The following is a 17,235-nucleotide window of genomic DNA, read 5'->3' as shown; positions in this document are numbered from 1 at the left end:
GAGCACTAGCTGGCAAGTCACCGCAAGCCAGCCGCCAGCCCCTGACCTCGGAGGCTGCTCTTCCCTGGGTCTGGGAGGTGAGCCGGCAGAGCTTGTGGCCGGCACCAAGGGTGCGTGGCCAGCACCTGACTTGTAGGGCTAGGGTCTCACGCTGGGTTTCATGGCAGAGCTCTGAGTCCTCGCTTACCCTGCATTTTCTCCAGCAGGGGCTGGCAACCTTTTAAGGACCTTGGAAGGGCCAGAGAGGAATGATTTTAGGCTTTCTGGGCCTCACAGTCTCTGTTGTAGCTACTCAACTCTGCCCATTCGAGAAAGCAAACACTTGATCCTATGTCAGTGGATGGACATGGCTGGCATCCAGCAAAGCTTTACTGTGGACACTGACATTTGAATTTCACATGATTTTCGCATGTTGTGAAATACGTTTTTACAAAATTTCTTTTTGACCAATTAAAAATGTAGCAACTGGCCGGGTGCAGTGGCTCACGCCTGTAATCCCAGCCTTTGAGAGGCCAAGGTGGGCAGATCACCTGAGTCCAGGAGTTTGAGACCAGCCTGGCCACCATCTCTACAAAAACTACACCCATCTCTACAAATAAGCAGAGTTATAGAGACACCTGTCTCTACAAAAAATACAAAAATTAGCTGGGCATTGTGGCAGGCGCCTTTAATCCCAACTACTCGGGAGGCTGAGGCAGGAGAATCATTTGAACCCGGGAGGCGGAGGTTGCAGTGAGCTGAGATTGCACCACTGCACTCCAGCTTCGGCGACAGAGCGAGACTGTCTCAAGAAAAAATAAAAATGTAGCAACTGTTCTCACCTTGCAGGATGTACAAAAACAGGCAGCTAGCTGGATTTGGCACCAGCTTTGCAGCTCCTCACCCTGAACACTGCCTGTTGACATCCTCCTGCCACCTCTATAGGTCTTCATTTAGCTTTTTTGAAGCTGCACATACATCTTTAAAGTGCTCCCTCTGAATTTCGTCACATGAGCTGTTGGGTTACTGAGTGAATGTAGTTCACTGTCTGCAATTGAGCCCTTTTGAGGATTCTTAAAACTTCAGTCTTTTGGCCGGGCGCGGTGGCTCAAGCCTGTAATCCCAGCACTTTGGGAGGCCGAGACGGGCGGATCACGAGGTCAGGAGATCGAGACCATCCTGGCTAACACGGTGAAACCCCGTCTCTACTAAAAAATACAAAAAACTAGCCAGGCGAGGTGGCGGGCGCCTGTAGTCCCAGCTACTCGGGAGGCTGAGGCAGGAGAATGGTCTAAACCCGGGAGGCGGAGCTTGCAGTGAGCTGAGATCCGGCCACTGCACCCCAGCCTGGGCGACAGAGCAAGACTCTGTCTCAAAAAAAAAAAAAAAAAAAAAAAAACTTCAGTCTTTTTTAATCTTTCCATCTCATTACCCTTAAACACATTTGGACTTTGTCTAGCTCTCTGGTAAACCCTGTGACCTGCATTACTAGGACACAGTGACACAGAAAAGCAAGTATGTGTTTGATAGATATTTATTGAGCACCTACTATCGTACGTTAAGCAGTGTGCCTGGTGCCTGCTCTTGAAAAACAAAGCAAACCAGTTCATCAGCAGGTTCTTTGCCTGCATGCGCCGTGCCCAGCTTTGCAGTTGACACAGAAATATGAAACATGGCCCTGGCCTTCCTTCACTTAAATATTTCTGTCTCCCAAGCACTTACTCTGTGCAAAGAGCTGGAAAAGCCAAGCTGAGAAAAGCAAAGGAGGGCCTGCGCCCAAGACGTTAGCGGTCTAATGTTGTGGTTCTCAAACTCAGGCGTGCCTTTGAATCGTCTGGGGGCCTTGCTAGACCACAGAACCCATTCCCTGAGTTTCTGAATCAGTGGGTCTGAGGTTGGGCTTGCTGACAATTTGCATCTTTATAAATTCTAGATAATGGTCTTGCGGCTGGGTAGGCACCATGGTTTAAGAACCACTGGTCTAGGCCAAGTGGTGGCTCACGCCTGTCATCCCAGCACTTCGGGAGGCTGAGGTGGGCGGATCACTTGAGGTCAGGCATTCGAGACCAGCCTGGCCAACATAGTGAAACCCCATCTCTACTAAAGATACAAAAATTAACTGGGTCATGGTGGCAGGCGCCTGTGATCCCAGCTACTCAGGGGGTTGAGGCAGGAGAATCTCTTGAACCTGGGAGGCTCCGGTTGCAGTGAACCGAGATTGTGCCACTGTACTCCAGCCTGGGCAACACAGTGAGACTCTGTCTCAAAAAAAAAAAAAAAAAAAAAAAAAGCTGCTGGTCTAATGGCCTGAATGAGAACACTCCAGAAATTGGGGGGCCTGCGGCTGGAAGGCTTTCCTTCTCAGTCTTTTTTTGTCATATGCCCCTTATGATGGTTTCCTTTCCCTTTGGAGATGTTGGCAGGCAGGTCCTGAGCGAGGAGTGGGGCCCCTCCCTGCTCAGCTCAGACTCGTCCTCACAGTCCCCATTTCCTATTCCCTGTACTGTTACCTTTCCATTTTTAGCTTCAGTGAGACCAACACAGTCTGGCTGTAGCAGTTTCTGTTGAAAGCGGATGCCTGGCATGCAGCGAGCCAGCCCCCTCTCTCTGCCTGGGATATTTAACCCCCTATCCCTGACATACCTGACTTCCCTCCTGGTACCCCTGACGCACAAAGCCCCTAATGTACACAGGGGCTTCCCGTCCCAGGGAAATGACGACGGTATGCCCACCGCGCCCTCACTCTCTGGGCGTCAATGATGCAGGGAGGGAGTGTCGCAAGATGGGGCTCCCTGTGTGGCCAGGAGGGTGGGTATCCACGGCTCTGAGGTGTGCAGGGAGGAGCCTGGTGGAGTGGAAAGCAGCTCTGAGCCAGGCAGCCGCAGGCTTTCATCTGGGTCTGCCTCTCTCTGGACGCGTGACCTGCCAAACCTCCATGGCCTGCTGCTTTGCCTTCACACAGCCTTCCAACAACCTTGCAGGGCCGTTTTGAGAATTAAATGACTTTCTTTGCAATTATACATGTGGTTCCTAGAACAGCACGTGGCCCCACAGGTGATGAAAGGTACCTGTGGATATCACGGGTCTTACTGGACACCCACCCAAGATGTGTAGCATCAAACTAGCATAAAACAGCAGATGCATCTCTGTCCAGTGGCACTATGTCCAGATGTTTCTGTGGGACAGGAGTTGCTGGCAGGTGCAGATGGCTCCTGAGCTACCAACCCACCTTCTGGCTGACACCCGCCGGCCTCTCATCCCCCATGAAGTCACTTCTCTTCCTCTTCATCCATGTCAACCTCAGGAGAAGCTGTGCTTGCAGAAGGCTGCAGTTCCCTGAGCGGGGCCATAGACCCTTGGCCCTGTGGCTCTGCCTGTTCCCAAGGTGGTGGCAAAGGACAGCTGCTCCCTGGGCAGGGGAAGCAGAGCCTGGGCGGCAGCTTAGCAGGAGCAGAGTGGCGGCTGGGCCGTCCCAGTGTCTTCATTTCCCTGTGCAGCCCCACCATTCCCCCTTCTGGACACTTACAGACTCCATTTGTACCTCTCTGTCCCCCGCCCCCTCCCACCCCCATTCTGCCTCTCTCTTCCCTTTCTCGGGCCCAGAGAGGTCTGAGTGGCAATGAAGGTTCCGGCGTTTCAGGAGCTGCTCTTGTTCCTCTTGCTCTCGGTGGCGCGAGGTGAAGTCCTTACGATGTCCCGGGGTGACCGGGGAAGGAAGGCCCTGCTCATACCCGCCAGGGTTCTAGTTCCTGCTGTGCTTGGTGGAAACCAGACAGACCAAAGCGGTCAGCTGTAGTCGGGGTTTCTGGGAAACTAACTCACTTTGTAGGAAGCCATTTCCCTCTCTGGGTCTGTTTCCTTATTTGTGTAAAGTTAGGGGGCTGCCTGGGGGGAATCTGGAGTTCTTTCCTGGTGGTCCCATGCTGCCTCATCCACCCTCACCGTCCGGTCCCAGGGCTGATGTGTGTGGCGGGGGTGGCACATGTGCCTTGGAAAAGGCAGGCAGGAACTACAGTCTCAGCCATGTGGGCTGCTCAGGGGGCATCCTGGGTGGGAGGAGGCTTCGAGGACTCGCCCAACCCTCTTGCCCACCTCCACCCTTCACTCTCTTATCCATAGGACACTCCCAGTTGCCGGGATGACCTGCTGGGTGACTACTTTCGAAAGGCCAGCGATCCCCCAGCCATCGGAGGCCAACCAGGACCACCTGCCAAGAAAGAAGGGACCAAGATGCCCACCAGCTTTGTGGCCCCCACCGTCAAGATGGCCACCCCCACTTTGGAGGGGAGGCCGCTGAAGCCCGGCCAGTATGTAAAGCCAAACTTCAGACTGACTGAGGCCGAGGCCCCACCCAGCGTGGCCCCACCCAGCGTGGCCCCGAGACAGGCTTTGCCTCCCCAGAGCCTGTCTCTGGGCAGACCCCGGCAGGCTCCGGTGCCCCCAACTTCCCACGCACCTGCCAGCCGCAGTGCCTCCCTGAGCCGGGCCTTCAGCCTGGCCTCAGCTGACCTTCTCCGGGCCAGCGGGCCAGAGGCCTGCAAACAGGAGTCCCCTCAGAAGCTGGGGGCTCCTGAGGCCTTAGGGGGCAGAGAGACAGGCAGCCACACCCTGCAAAGCCCAGCACCCCCCAGCTCCCACAGCTTGGCCCGGGAGCGGACCCCACTTGTGGGAAAGGCTGGCAGCTCTTGTCAGGGCCCAGGTCCCCGCAGCCGGCCGCTGGACACGAGGCGCTTCTCCCTGGCTCCCCCAAAGGAGGAAAGGCTGGCCCCCCTGCATCAGTCTGCCACAGCCCCCGCCATTGCCACTTCAGGTGCTGGTACTGCTGTTGCTGGCAGTGGCAGCAACTCCCAGCTCCCACACTTCTCACCTGCTGCAGCCCCGGCTGCCAGGACCAAGCCCAAGGCGCCCCCACACTCGGGAGAGGTGGCCACCATCGCCCCCGTCCGGGCGGGGCTCAGCCTCTCAGAGGGAGACGGGGTCCTGAGGCAGGGCAGCAGCGAGGGGCTCCCGGCCAAGAGCCCAGGTCGGTCTTCTGATTTGGCTCCCCACCCCGGCCGGGTCCCTGAGGACTGCAGTCGAGGGAGCATGTCCAAGAGCACTCCCGCCTCCCCGGAGCCAGGCGGGGACCCGCAGACCGTGTGGTATGAGTACGGCTGCGTGTGACTGTCTCGTGGTTGAGCTTGCAAACCTGAAAACTACTGACACGCCTTCTGACTCTCACGGCCTTTTCTCCTGCTTGCCTGCGGTGTCAGGAAAGGGTTTGGAATGAGGAAAGGGGTTCCCATGCATTTCTGCTGTTTGTTCTGTGAATGGAAACACTGTGCCAAGTCCCGAGAGGATTACGCTTCCAGGTGTGTAACGTGTCTTCTGTGTCTGCCGCTTCCAGCAGCTGATATCTTTGGAACAAATCCACGTCAGCACGGGGACAAATTAGGATGCAATGACAAACTGACTTCCCCCAAAGCAGACGCGTCTCCGGTATGTCCCAGTAGAACACTCATTTGCAATGTGTTGAGCTCCATTAAGCTTACACACACTCACACAACAGGCTCACGAGGCTCAGGCCTGGCGGGTCGAAAAGCCCACTCCCTCTCCCAAAGGCCACTGGGTCCCAGGAGAAGCCCAGACTGGTAATACTAAGGTCTCCAGGGCCTTGGGCAGACCCCAGAGGCAGGCCTGCTGGTAAAAAGTGAGAGTGCTGCTGTTCCATTCCTGGGTTCCCAAGCACTTCCCTTTACCCCAGGACCCAGGGCAGCCTGCAGGGCAGCTGGTGGTGGCCTTGGCCATTTGCCCCCAGCCTCCAGCTGGCTGGCTCCTGAGCTCTGCACCGGGGGGTTTGGGGACCACACAGCTACCTGCCTTCCTAGATTTCCCTGGCTCACTTTTCTGCAAACACTGGATCTGCCAGGCCTGGGGATTGGGGGGCAGGACAGAGGCCCCCATCCAGCCCCCTCCAGGCCAGTGTGCACAGTGCACCGAGGGGTCACCCGCACAGAGCGAGGTGCAAGCTTGATGTATAACCTGGCTGCAGCACCCGACTTCCCCAGTCTCAGATGGGGTGTTGATTTATTTCTGAGTAACTTTTTGGGTATAGAAACCAATTTTTTTAATATATGACATATATATGTACACACTCCTGTGAAATATGTATACTTGGGGGGGGATCTATTTATGCTCCAGTGGGAGTCCCTGTCTTCTGTCAGGACTCTCACCTGCTGCTTTGTGTCTTTGGTCAGATTCCTGACAATTTAGTTTCCTGTTGTAAAGGTGCTTTTCCTGGGGTGAACTAAACCTATTGATTTTTTTTTTTAAGATTTTTTTCCCTTTTGATTTAATATACTGAGAAAGAAATGGGAGACTTTTGAATGTTAACAAGATCCATTTTAGGAGTGTTTGGGGTTGTGTATTAAATAGCCGTTCGTTCTGGAACTCAAGGACAGGATTGTAATAAAATGGAATGGAACCGAAGTGCCTTCTGGCTTTCCTCACTGCACGTTGTTAGCATCAGGTGGGCCTCTGGGGACTTGCGGCTCCCTGTGCCCCTCCCTCTGCACCCTGGGGACCCTTCCTCCACAGTTGGAATCCACCACTTTCCTTGCCACTAGGCGGGGGAAGCTTTTACACGTGCAACCAGAGACAAATGTGAAGGACAAAGATTTCTTGTCATGTGACAGCGTTCCACCCCTCCCCAGGTGTGTTTAAGTTCGCATAAATTGAATCCTGTTTTATTTGTTTTTCTAATGGGTCCCCACCACCGCAGGGGGCATGGAATGGGCTGGAGACCAGTCGGAGCAACATAGCAAGACATTGTCTACAAAAGACAAAAATTAGCCAGGCGTGGTGGTATATACCTGCAGTCCCAGCTACTCAGGAGGCTGAAGATAGAGGATGCTTTAAGCCCAGGGATGTCGAGACTGCAGAGAGCAGTGATGGTGCCACTGCACTATAGCCTGGGAGACAGAGTGAGGCCCTGTCTCAAAAAAAAAATAATAATAAAATAGCAGGGTGTGGTGGTGCGCACCTGTAGTCCCAGCCACTAGGGAGGCTGAGGTGGGAGGATCACTTGAGCCCTGGCAGTCGAGGCTGCAGTGAGCCAGGCTTGTGCCTCTGCACCCCAGCCTGGGCGACAGAGCAAGACCTCATCTCAAAAATAATTGAAGAATCCCATTTTGCTATGGCGTTCATCTCATGTCGTGACAGGACCTCAGCTTGCAGGGGCTCCTTGTGATTTTCCCAAGGCTACTCAACCAGTAAATACTGGATCTGGAATTTGGACCTTAGGGGCTGCAGATACTGAAATCGGATGCATAGTGGGGAGGAGGAAGAGAGGGAAGGGGAGGCATGAAAATGACCACGCCTGACCAAGGTTCTTCTGAGGTTTTTCTGTCCAGCTGCTGCCTCAGTGTCTCCTTCCTTCCCACAAACCTATTTTTTGGCTCTCTCCTCTTCCCTCCTTGCCCGTTCTCCCCGAGGCTCTGCAATCTGTCTTTGTATCTGGCCACTCCGCAGAAACTGCCATCCATGCTGTTTTGAGCCAGACTGAGTGGCGGCCACCCGCAGTCTTCATCCTGTGTGGCCTTTGCAATATTTGACAGCTGGCCAGGCACTTCTTGGCACCCTCAGCCTCTGCTGCACGCTTCTCTGTCCCTCTGGGACAGATCTGTGCTGCCTGCTCCTTTGTCCCTTCATTCATCCCTCCCGGGGACATCAGGGATGCGGGCAGAGCCCTGGATTCTGCCTCTACCACTCCCCTGTCGTGTATTCCCCCTTCAGGCCTGACCCCACCCTCCCTACGCGGGGAACGCTTGTGGAGGTGACCTCCAGCCCAGCGTCTCCTGACCTTCAGGCTGGGACTGCTGCCCTCATCAGCCCAGTTTCACTGTTCCCAGGACCATCTCTGCAGCCTCAGGGGCCTGAGATTCGAGCTGGACCCTTCCTTTCCTCACATCCCACATTTCACAGGTCACATCCTGGACCTGAGGGTGGGGCGGGAATCTGGGCCCCTCCCCTCTGCCGGTTGTCTCTGTCCTAGGTCACACCCTCCAGCCGACTGGTCTGGCTGCCTCGGGCTCTCCCCTTACTCTTCCATCCACTCCAGCCGGCTTTTGGTCCCATTGGTTCCACAAGAGAGCTCCTGCCAAGGTCACTAATCCAGAGGCAACTTATCGGCCCTAGTTGTCATTTCTCAGGAGGTGCCCTGACTCAGGGGACCTTCCTATTTAGAACACTCCCCTCCACACTGGCCACACTTGTGAGCAGCGGGAGGTCAGGCATAACCAGGTCCACACACCAGTGTGTCTTTCAACAAGGTCAGACTTTCATTGACGCTGTTTTTCTTTTCTTTTTTTCTTTTCTTTTCTCTTTCTTTTCTTTTTCTTTCTCTTTCTTTCTTTCTCTTTGTTTCTTTCTTTTTTCTTTTTCTTTCTCTTTTTTTTTTTTTTTTTGAGACAGTTTTGCTTTTGTCGTGCAGGCCGGAGTGCAGTGGCGCAGTCTTAGCTCACTGCGTCCTCCGCCTCCTGAGTTCAAGTGACTCTCCTGCCTCAGCCTCCCGAGTAGCTTGGATTACAGGTGTGCACCACCACACCTGGCTAATTTTTGTATTTTTAGTAGAGATGGGGTTTCACCATGTTGGCCAGGCTGGTCTCGAACTCCTGACTTCAGGTGATCTGCCCACATCGGCCTCCCAAAGTTCTGAGATTACAGGCGTGAGCCACCACACCCAGCCTCTTTTAGTTATTTTTAATTGTACAATAAGTTATTTTTGACTGTAGTCATCCTCTTGTGCTATCAAATACTAGGTCTTTTTTTTTTTGAGGCAGAGTCTCGCTCTGTCGCCCAGGCTGGAGTGCAATGCCGTGATCTCAGCTCACTGCAAGCTCCGCCTCCTGGGTTCAAGCAATTCTCCTGCCTCAGCCTCCCGAGTAGCTGGGACTACAGGTGCCCGCCAACTCGCCCGGCCAATTTTTTGTAGTTTTAGTAGAGACGGGGTTTCACCGTGTTAGCCAGGATGGTCTCGATCTCCTGACCTCGTGATCCGCCCGCCTCAGCCTCCCAAAGTGCTGGGATTACAGGCGTGAATACTAGGTCTTATTCTATCTATATGTCTGTTCCCATTAACCATCCTCACTCCGCTCCCACCCCATTACCCTGCCCAGCCTCTAGTAACCATCCTTCTACTCTCAATCTCCATGAGTTCAGTTGTTTTCATTGTCAGCGCCCTCAGATAGGTAAGGACATGAAGTTGCTCTTTCTGTGCCTGGCTTATTTCACTTAACATAATGAGCTCCGGTTCCATCCATGTTGCAAATGACAGCATCTCATTCTTTTTTATGGCTGAGTAGTACTCCGTGTATATGTGCCACATTTTCTTCATTCATCTGTTGATGGACACTTTGGTTTTTTCCGCATCTTGGCTGTTAATAGCAGAGTCACTAATGTGGGCAGAGCCTTCGGTGGGAGATGCTGGGTGCTTATCACGAGTGACAGCAAGATGGTGTCAGTTGAGATGGCCATTTCAAGCTGCTGAAGTCTTGCTCCTTTTATGGCCACAGAGTCTTCTGGTGAGGACTGATAGTGGAGGAGTGTGCTTGGTTATGTCGTTATCTGGCTGGATGCAGTCTTTATGGATCAGGTAAAACATGCGGTCCCTGTTGGCGAAGTGCCGTATTAAATGTAAGATGGAGTCTTTTTCTAAGATGGAGTTACTTATGTCGAAGGTGCTCTATACACACACCCAGCCCTTTGCAGACTAGGTCCTCTCTACAGGCTCCCCTCAAGGCACACCCAGCCCCCTGATCATACTTCATCAAGCCCAGGCATACCTGTGACTTTAATTACCACCTATTCCCAGAAGGCCCAAACTTGTATCTCCAGCCCCTGCCTCTCCTCCAAAAGTCCAGATCTGGATTTCCAACTTGCATGTCCCAAACACACCTCAAATTCAACATACCCAACACAGCTCACCATCCTCCCTCTCCAAAGCGAGGCCTCTTTGTATTGCCTCCTCCCCACACCTGCCCCATACGCATCCAGAGGATGCTGGCCTTCCCCTCACTCTCCCCTGTGTCCTGTTACTCTATCAGCTGCTTTCAACGCTAAGACCCTGCTCACCTCCACAGCCAATCCCAAGCCACAGCCCCCTTCAGCAGTACCATGGGGCCCTGTGGCTAAGAGAGCACCCCGGATCACGCCCCCTCCTGAGTTCCAGGGCCCCACCCTCTGCGTTGGTGTGGTGTGTGACCTCTTGGCTGGGAAATACCCAAGTTGCAGCTGGATATTTTTTTTCCCTCTGAGACAGGGTCTTCCGCTGTCCCTCAGGCTGGAGTGCAGTAGTATGACTACGGCTCACTGAAACCTCAAGTGATCCTCCTGCCTCAGCCTACTGAGTAGCTGGGACTACAGGCACATGCCACCTGGCTAATTCTTTATTTTTTGTAGAGATGGGGTCTTGCTACATTGCCCAGGCTGGTCTCAAACTCCTGACCTCAAGTGATCCCTCGACCTTGGCCTCCCAAAGTTTTGGGATTACAGGCGTGAGCCACCACACCTGGCCAGAGTTTGACTCTTTATCATCAGTAACAATTTACAAATAATAAAACATACAATAATAATTATTGTAAAATCCACACAACCAATTGATTCTTGTAGAAAGTTCATTGATTTTTTGCCAAACGGGTGTATTTGTAGCCAACCTGTGCTTGCAACTAACAAATGAGCGTAGCTCCAACACAAACGTGGTTGGTAATTTCTTTTAACATGTAAGATGAAAGGGAAACAAGTCGAAGATGTATGTCAGAACTTCACTGAAAACATGAGTAACTGTTTAATCAAGTGGTAGTTTCTGAATGCTGAAAATATTTCCTCAATTTTTTGTACTATTCCCATTATAATGGCTACAGATGCAACACTCTTTTTAAAAAATTGAGATATAATTTACATACCATAATATTCACCCAAGACATCTTCTCTATTATTATTAAGTCTAGAGACACTAGACAATCAAAAAAACATAAATCAAGCCCAAGTTTATAACATTTACCAATTTATGTGGTATAAGTACTCTCACCATGGCCAATGTCAAGCTGCCAGCACTGAACACATCACTTAACATGGAACTGATCTCAATCTTTGAAATTAAAAAATCTAAATTTTTTTTTTTTTGAGATGGAGTCTCGCTCTGTCACCCAGGCTGGAGTGCAGTGGCACAATCTCAGCTCACTGCAACCTCTGCCTCCTGGGTTCAAGCAATTCTCTGCCTCAGCCTCCCGAGTAGCTGGGATTACAGGCGCCTGCCACCACACCGGGCTAATTTTTCTATTTTTAGTAGAGACAGGGTTTCACCATTTTGGCCAGGCTGGTCTTGAACTCCTGACCTCATGATCCACCGGCCCCAGCCTCCCAAAGTGCTGGGATTGTACAGGTGTCAGCCACTGCACCCGGCCTCAATTTTTTAAAAATTGAGATATAATTTGTGTATCATAATATTCACCCAAGACATCTTCTCTATCATTCTGAAGTCTAGAAACACTAGACAATAAAAAAACATAAATCAAGCCCAAGTTTATAGCATTTACCAGTTTCTGTGGTATAAGTACTCTCACCATGGCCAATGTCAGGCTGCTAGCACTGAACACATCACTTAACACAGAACACATCACTTAACATGGAACTGGCCAAGGAAGCTCTTGGCCCCTAAGCATTCCCTGCAAAATCACTGACATGAGGCAGATTAACAGGAGAAAAGGCAGACAAATTGAACAGGTATACACGAGAGCCTTCAGAATAAAGACTAGACCCACTCCAGTGAAGTCCAGAAACTTATATACTGTCTTGAGGTTCCAGACAGAATGGGGGCTTGGGTCCTGGCACAACAGGTTATGGGAGAGGGAGAAGAATTCTATTGAGGGGCTATACGTGATTACTAGGGAGAATGATTGGATGGGGAACAGCAAGTAACTTGTAAAATTATTTGGAATTTATATGATCCTTGGAAACAGTCACTGTCTTGAAAAAGGGTCTGTTCAGATGTGGTTACATTCTGAGTTGTCTTTGCTGTAACGAGTGACGAGATAACGGGGTGAGAACAAGAACAACTGTTGCCCTTGGTGATTCAGTCCTTTCTTTTTGTAGATAGGGGAAAAGTTTTTTCCAGTTTATTGATCTCTAAGGGTGTTGAATTCAAAATTCTCATTATACCAGGGAGCCATATTTTGGCGTGAAATATTTTGGGATTTCCTTCACCAGAAAGAGATGTACCTCATGATCTGATATCACCACCATACAGATACAGTAGGTGTAACCTGAAAGCATGGGTAAAAGTAAAATAATTAGCAAGTGGGGAGTCTTGAGTGTTCACTTTGCTTTTCATGTAAGTTACCTGATGGTAGGTTTACATAGGTTAATTGTTAATGATGGCTGTGCTGAACAACGGGCTTGCAAAATTCCTGGAAATTCACGGATGTGCTTTCACAAGCCAGCACAGGTCTGCTCGGCACAGGGAGCACCACCTCTTAGGGATGGGCTGCGGGGAAAGAGTCTGAATGATTGAGCAGAAGTAACTAAAGGAGAAGAAGGAACGAGAAGAGAAGAGAAGCTGGAGGCTTTGCGGAGCTGACCGTCCTAAGGTGCATGCAGCTATGCCAGCCTCTGGCTGTCTCCTAGGCCATTTCCCTCTCATTTCTGCCCTGCCAGCCCCAGGAAAGGCCTCAGAGAGAGGGGTACCAGGTGTGCAGGATGGTCACAGGGATCCCATTACGAAGGTCTGCTGAGGCAGGCCCAGTGGCAGGCTCAGAGGAGAACAACCCAGCCTCCTCAAGACTCAGCTGCCCCCAAACTCAGCTCTGGAAGAGCCTAGGTTGACAGACGTGGTCTTCCCGCACAGGGCACAGAGAATGGCTACTCGGGCTTGTCTGGAGGCTGGGAAACTCTGTCCCGGCTTCTCCCTCACCTTCCACCCTCCCTCCTTGCCCTTCTCCAGAGAGAGCAGAAAGAGTCCGCCAGCGGAATGATAGACCCCAGGCCCGGGGGCAAGCCCGTCCTCTCTCCATCTGTTTGGGGTACAGTGGCCTCCACCGGGCAGAGTCCATAGCCCGAAGTCAGGCGCAGAAATGTCCCCTGTCCAAGCTCGGGCGTTTTGGCCCAGCCCCACGAAGTTGGGTTCATCGTGTCACATCTGAGATCACAGGCAGAACCAGCTACCTGCTCTCCATCTCCCCTCCCCCCCGGAGACCACAAATAGATAGGGGCAGGGACCCAGCCAGCCTGGCCGCAGGGAGGGAAACCTGGGCCCCTCGAGCCCCTGGGGGAGGGAGGTACCCTAGGAGCTGTCCTGGGAGCCGCACCCTCCCCAGGCCGGTGGGGGGTGCAGGTGCTCTGTCCCGTGGTCGGGTGGGCAGCGGAGCCTCCGCCTCCCGCTCGAGGACCCCGCACGGCGAGCGCCGCGCCGGTCCCGCCACGCCCCGCAGGCGCCGTCCCCGCTGCCACTCCCTCCCGCGGGCCCAGCTGAGCCGCGGCCGCGCTTCCTGCACCCAGGACCCGACAGAGGTGAGTGCGCCGGGCGGCCGGGGCGAGGGCTGACGGCGGCGGCAGCGCGGGGACGCACCGGGGAACGGCTGACCTTCAGCGAGGGCGGCTCCCCGCCAGCTACCGGGGCGGAAGATTCAAATCCGATCTGTGGGATAAAGGCGTTTGGGGGAAGTGGAGCAGGAGAAGGACTGGGGTAGGTCTCTGTGTTAGGAAAGGATACAAATGGATGGGGCTCTTGAGGCCCAGGGACTTCCCACCCTGAGGGTGTCATGGAGTGGTGTTTGGGGGGACGCCAGGCCAGAGGGGCTCCTTTGCCCAGGGCTCCTGGGGTGGGGGCACATCTCAAAAGTCCAGCACTGTCCAGACCCACTGAGGACATGACCTTTCATAGCTGCAGCTGAGGCACTGAAAGGAGCACTGTGGGAGGAATCCAAGGACCCCGGCCCAGGCTGGAGGTCTGGGCTCCGTGGCATCCCTTAAAGCCGGGGAAATGCTATTCCACCCTGGCCCAGAGAGAAGAGAGAGGCGAGAGGAAGAGGGAGGGGCACACTAATATTTACTGAATGTCCGCCTGGTGCCAGATACTTCTCACACAGTATTTTGTTTAACTGCCTCGTTTTGTCCTTCCATCTATTCCCGCATTCATTTATTCAGCAAAACGGGCACTCTGCTGGGCTTTGGTCTGAGCTGGAGGGAGCTGCTCACTGCCCATGTAACTCACACTCTACATGGGAAACAGACTGTAATTCAGAGTGACCGGTGGGAGGTCTGCACTGCTTCTCCTTCTTGCCCAAGATGATCAGAATCAAACTAAGTGGCCCCCAGCAATACACCCCTGGACCAATGAGAAGGCCCTAAGCCCCCACCATCAACATTCAAGGGCTCCTTCTGTATCATACACACCAGTCACTGAGAGAAGTCCTAGGATACCCTCTTAGTCGCTTTTGGGTTTCAGTCCAGAATCACCTCTTCCAGGAAGGCTTCCCTGACTTCCCGCCCTCCAGACCAGGAGCTTTTTACTTTGGCACCCGAGGTGTGGCTCCTCCCTGCCCATTATCCTCCAATCATAGCTGTTATCAGAATGTTGTTCTTGCTGTGTTCATTCTGGTTTTCCCTTCTAATCAGTTTCAAAAAACCTCAGCGCCCTCAAGTTCCATGTCTACTATATACATAATGTTTTCATTTGAATATTTTACCATGGGAGCTGTATTACCGCGGGACCTCTACTCAAAAAACGGAAACTCGAAACTTATGTCTTACCATCACTATTTTCAGATTCCATCTGTGCTCCTCAACTTCCTGGGCAGAGTTCATCATTTCCAGGCCCCTGTGGTACAAATTCTGTTACCTCCGATTGAGCCCTGGGGCTCTTGACTGAGGAGAGAGAGCAGATAGTAACCCACCTTCTAAACAAAGTAGCCCCATTTCCAGCTCTCAGAGACTCTCAGAGCCTCCAAGTGTTCTCCCTCTAACCCCAGTTCCTACTCGCCCCGCCCCGGTTCTGGCTGTGTGTTGTGGGGTGGAGACTGCGAGGTGGTGGGGTCTGCTGTTGGTGGAAGTCCTGATTAGGGAGTAGAGTCAGGCCCCACCACGAAAGAGGACCTGGACCCAGTGGTCAATTCCAGGACAAGGGGGAAAATCCCACTCTTGGTTCTATTACACAAATACATTATTTTTAAAAAGGAAATTGTAATGGCCGGGCGCGGTGGCTCACGCCTGTAATCCCAGCACTTTGGGAGGCCGAGGCGGGCGGATCACAAGGTCAGGAGATCGAGACCACAGTGAAACCCCGTCTCTACTAAAAATACAAAAAATTAGCCGGGCGCGGTTGTGGGCGCCTGTAGTCCCAGCTACTCGGGAGGCTGAAGCAGGAGAATGGCGTGAACCCGGGAGGCGGAGCTTGCAGTGAGCCGAGATCGCGCCACTGCACTCCAGCCTGGGCGACAGAGCGAGACTCCGTCTCAAAAAAAAAAAAAAAAAAAAGGAAATTGTAGTCTACTTCCAGAAATAGAAAAGTCAGTACCCCTTCCCACAAAAGGAAGGTAATTAAACAAATAAAAGCAAGGGACTTGGCAAATAAAACAAATAAAAGCAAGGAACTAGGCAGCAGTGTTACTAAACTTTAGCACCTGTGAACATACCTGAGGCCTGCTCTCTAGACTAAAAAAGGAGATGAGCAAGAATGAGAGTGGTGTTAAAGACATACTAGCACCCACATGAGGCTTTCTCCTTAGTGTAGTAGACAGATTCAGAAAGGACTGGTGTTGGGCATGGTGGCTCACACCGGTAATCCCAGCTTTGGGATTACTCCCACTTTGGGAGACCAAGGCGCAGGGATCACTTGAGGTCAGGAGTTCAAGAACAGCCTGGCCAAACATGGTGAAGCCCCATCTCTACTAAAAATACAAAAGTTAGCCGGGCGCGGTGGCTCAAGCCTGTAATCCCAGTACTTTGGGAGGCCGAGGCGGGTGGATCACGAAGTCAGGAGATCGAGACCATCCTGGCTAACATGGTGAAACCCCGTCTCTACTAAAAATACAAAAAAACTAGCCGGGCGTGGTGGCGGGCGCCTGTAGTCCCAGCTACTCGGAGGCTGAGGCAGGAGAATGGCGTAAACCCGGGAGGCGGAGCTTGCAGTGAGCTGAGATCGCGCCACTGCACTCCAGCCTGGGTGACACAGCGAGACTCCGTCTCAAAAAACAACAACAACAACAACAACAACAACAACAACAACAAAAAAGTTAGCCAGGCGTGGTGGCGCACGCCTGTAATACCAGCTACTCGGGAGGTGAGGCAGGAGAATTGCTTGAACCCAGGAGGTGGAGGTTGTAGTGAGCAGAGATCGCGTCACTGCACTCCAGCCTGGGTGACAGAGCAAAACTCCGTCTCAAAAAAAAAAAAAAAAAAAAAAAGGCCTGGCGTGGTGGCTCACGCCTGTAATCCCAGCACTTTGGGAGGCCGAGGTGGGCGGATCATGAGGTCAGGAGATCGAGACCATCCTGGCAAACATGGTGAAACCCCGTCTCTACTAAAAATACAAAAAAATTAGCCGGGCGTGGTGGTGGGTGCCTGTAGTCCCAGCTTCTAGGGAGGCTGAGGCAGGAGAATGGCGTGAACCCAGGAGGCGGCAGAGCTTGCAGTGAGCGGAGATCATGCCACTGTACTCCAGCCTGGGTGACAGAGCGAGACTCCGTCTCAAAAAAAAAAAGGCTCTGATGTAAATAACAAAAATAGTCACTGACTCCTTCAGTCAGCACCCACTAAGTGCAGAGAGCCCGGCAGTGCCTGGAGTGATATAAAAGAAACCTTCAGTTAATCTTGTTATCAACTAAAGGGCTACTTCTTCCAGGAAGTCCACCCTGATGTGTCCCTTCACAAGCTAAACCTCTCCTGCTGTAATGCTTGCCATGTTTCATTGCAATGGCATATTGTCTTCCACTCCTGAGTATAAATTTCATAAGAACAACCACTAGAGCCGGGCGCAGTGGCTCATGGCTATAATCCCAGCACTTTGGGAGGCTGACGTGGGCGAATCACCTGAGGTCAGGAGTTACAGACCAGCCTGACCAACATGGTGAAACCCTGTCTCTACTAAAACTACAAAATTAGCTGGGCGTGGTGGTGCATGCTTGTAATCCAGCTACTCCGGAGGCTGAGGCAGGAGAATTGCTTGAACCTGGGAGGCAGAGGTTGCGGTGAGCCAAGATAGTGCCGTTGCACTCCAGTCTGGGC

General features: G+C 52.5%; 2 protein-coding genes across 11 annotated transcripts in view; both read left to right on the top strand.

The window, feature by feature from the left end:
- Nucleotides 1–6,447, top strand: part of CCDC88C (coiled-coil domain containing 88C) — a 149,728-nt gene extending 143,281 nt beyond the window's left edge. For all 10 annotated transcript variants that reach the window (XM_045396885.2, XM_005562032.3, XM_005562035.5 and 7 more), the window contains one exon: nt 4,099–6,447. In XM_045396885.2, the coding sequence (XP_045252820.2) occupies nt 4,099–5,142 (1,044 nt within the window). In that variant the 3' untranslated portion in view covers nt 5,143–6,447. The remainder of the gene's footprint in view (nt 1–4,098) is intronic.
- Nucleotides 6,448–13,456: 7,009 nt separating this feature from the next.
- Nucleotides 13,457–17,235, top strand: part of GPR68 (G protein-coupled receptor 68) — a 31,845-nt gene continuing 28,066 nt past the window's right edge. The window contains exon 1 of the mRNA XM_045396880.3: nt 13,457–13,521. The gene's annotated coding sequence lies outside the window, so the exon portion shown is untranslated. The remainder of the gene's footprint in view (nt 13,522–17,235) is intronic.

The sequence above is a fragment of the Macaca fascicularis genome, chromosome 7, assembly GCF_037993035.2.
Source record: "Macaca fascicularis isolate 582-1 chromosome 7, T2T-MFA8v1.1".
Taxonomy (NCBI): Eukaryota; Metazoa; Chordata; class Mammalia; order Primates; family Cercopithecidae; genus Macaca; species Macaca fascicularis.
Note: the sequence above shows the minus strand (reverse complement) of the source record. Positions and strands in the feature narration are given on the sequence as shown.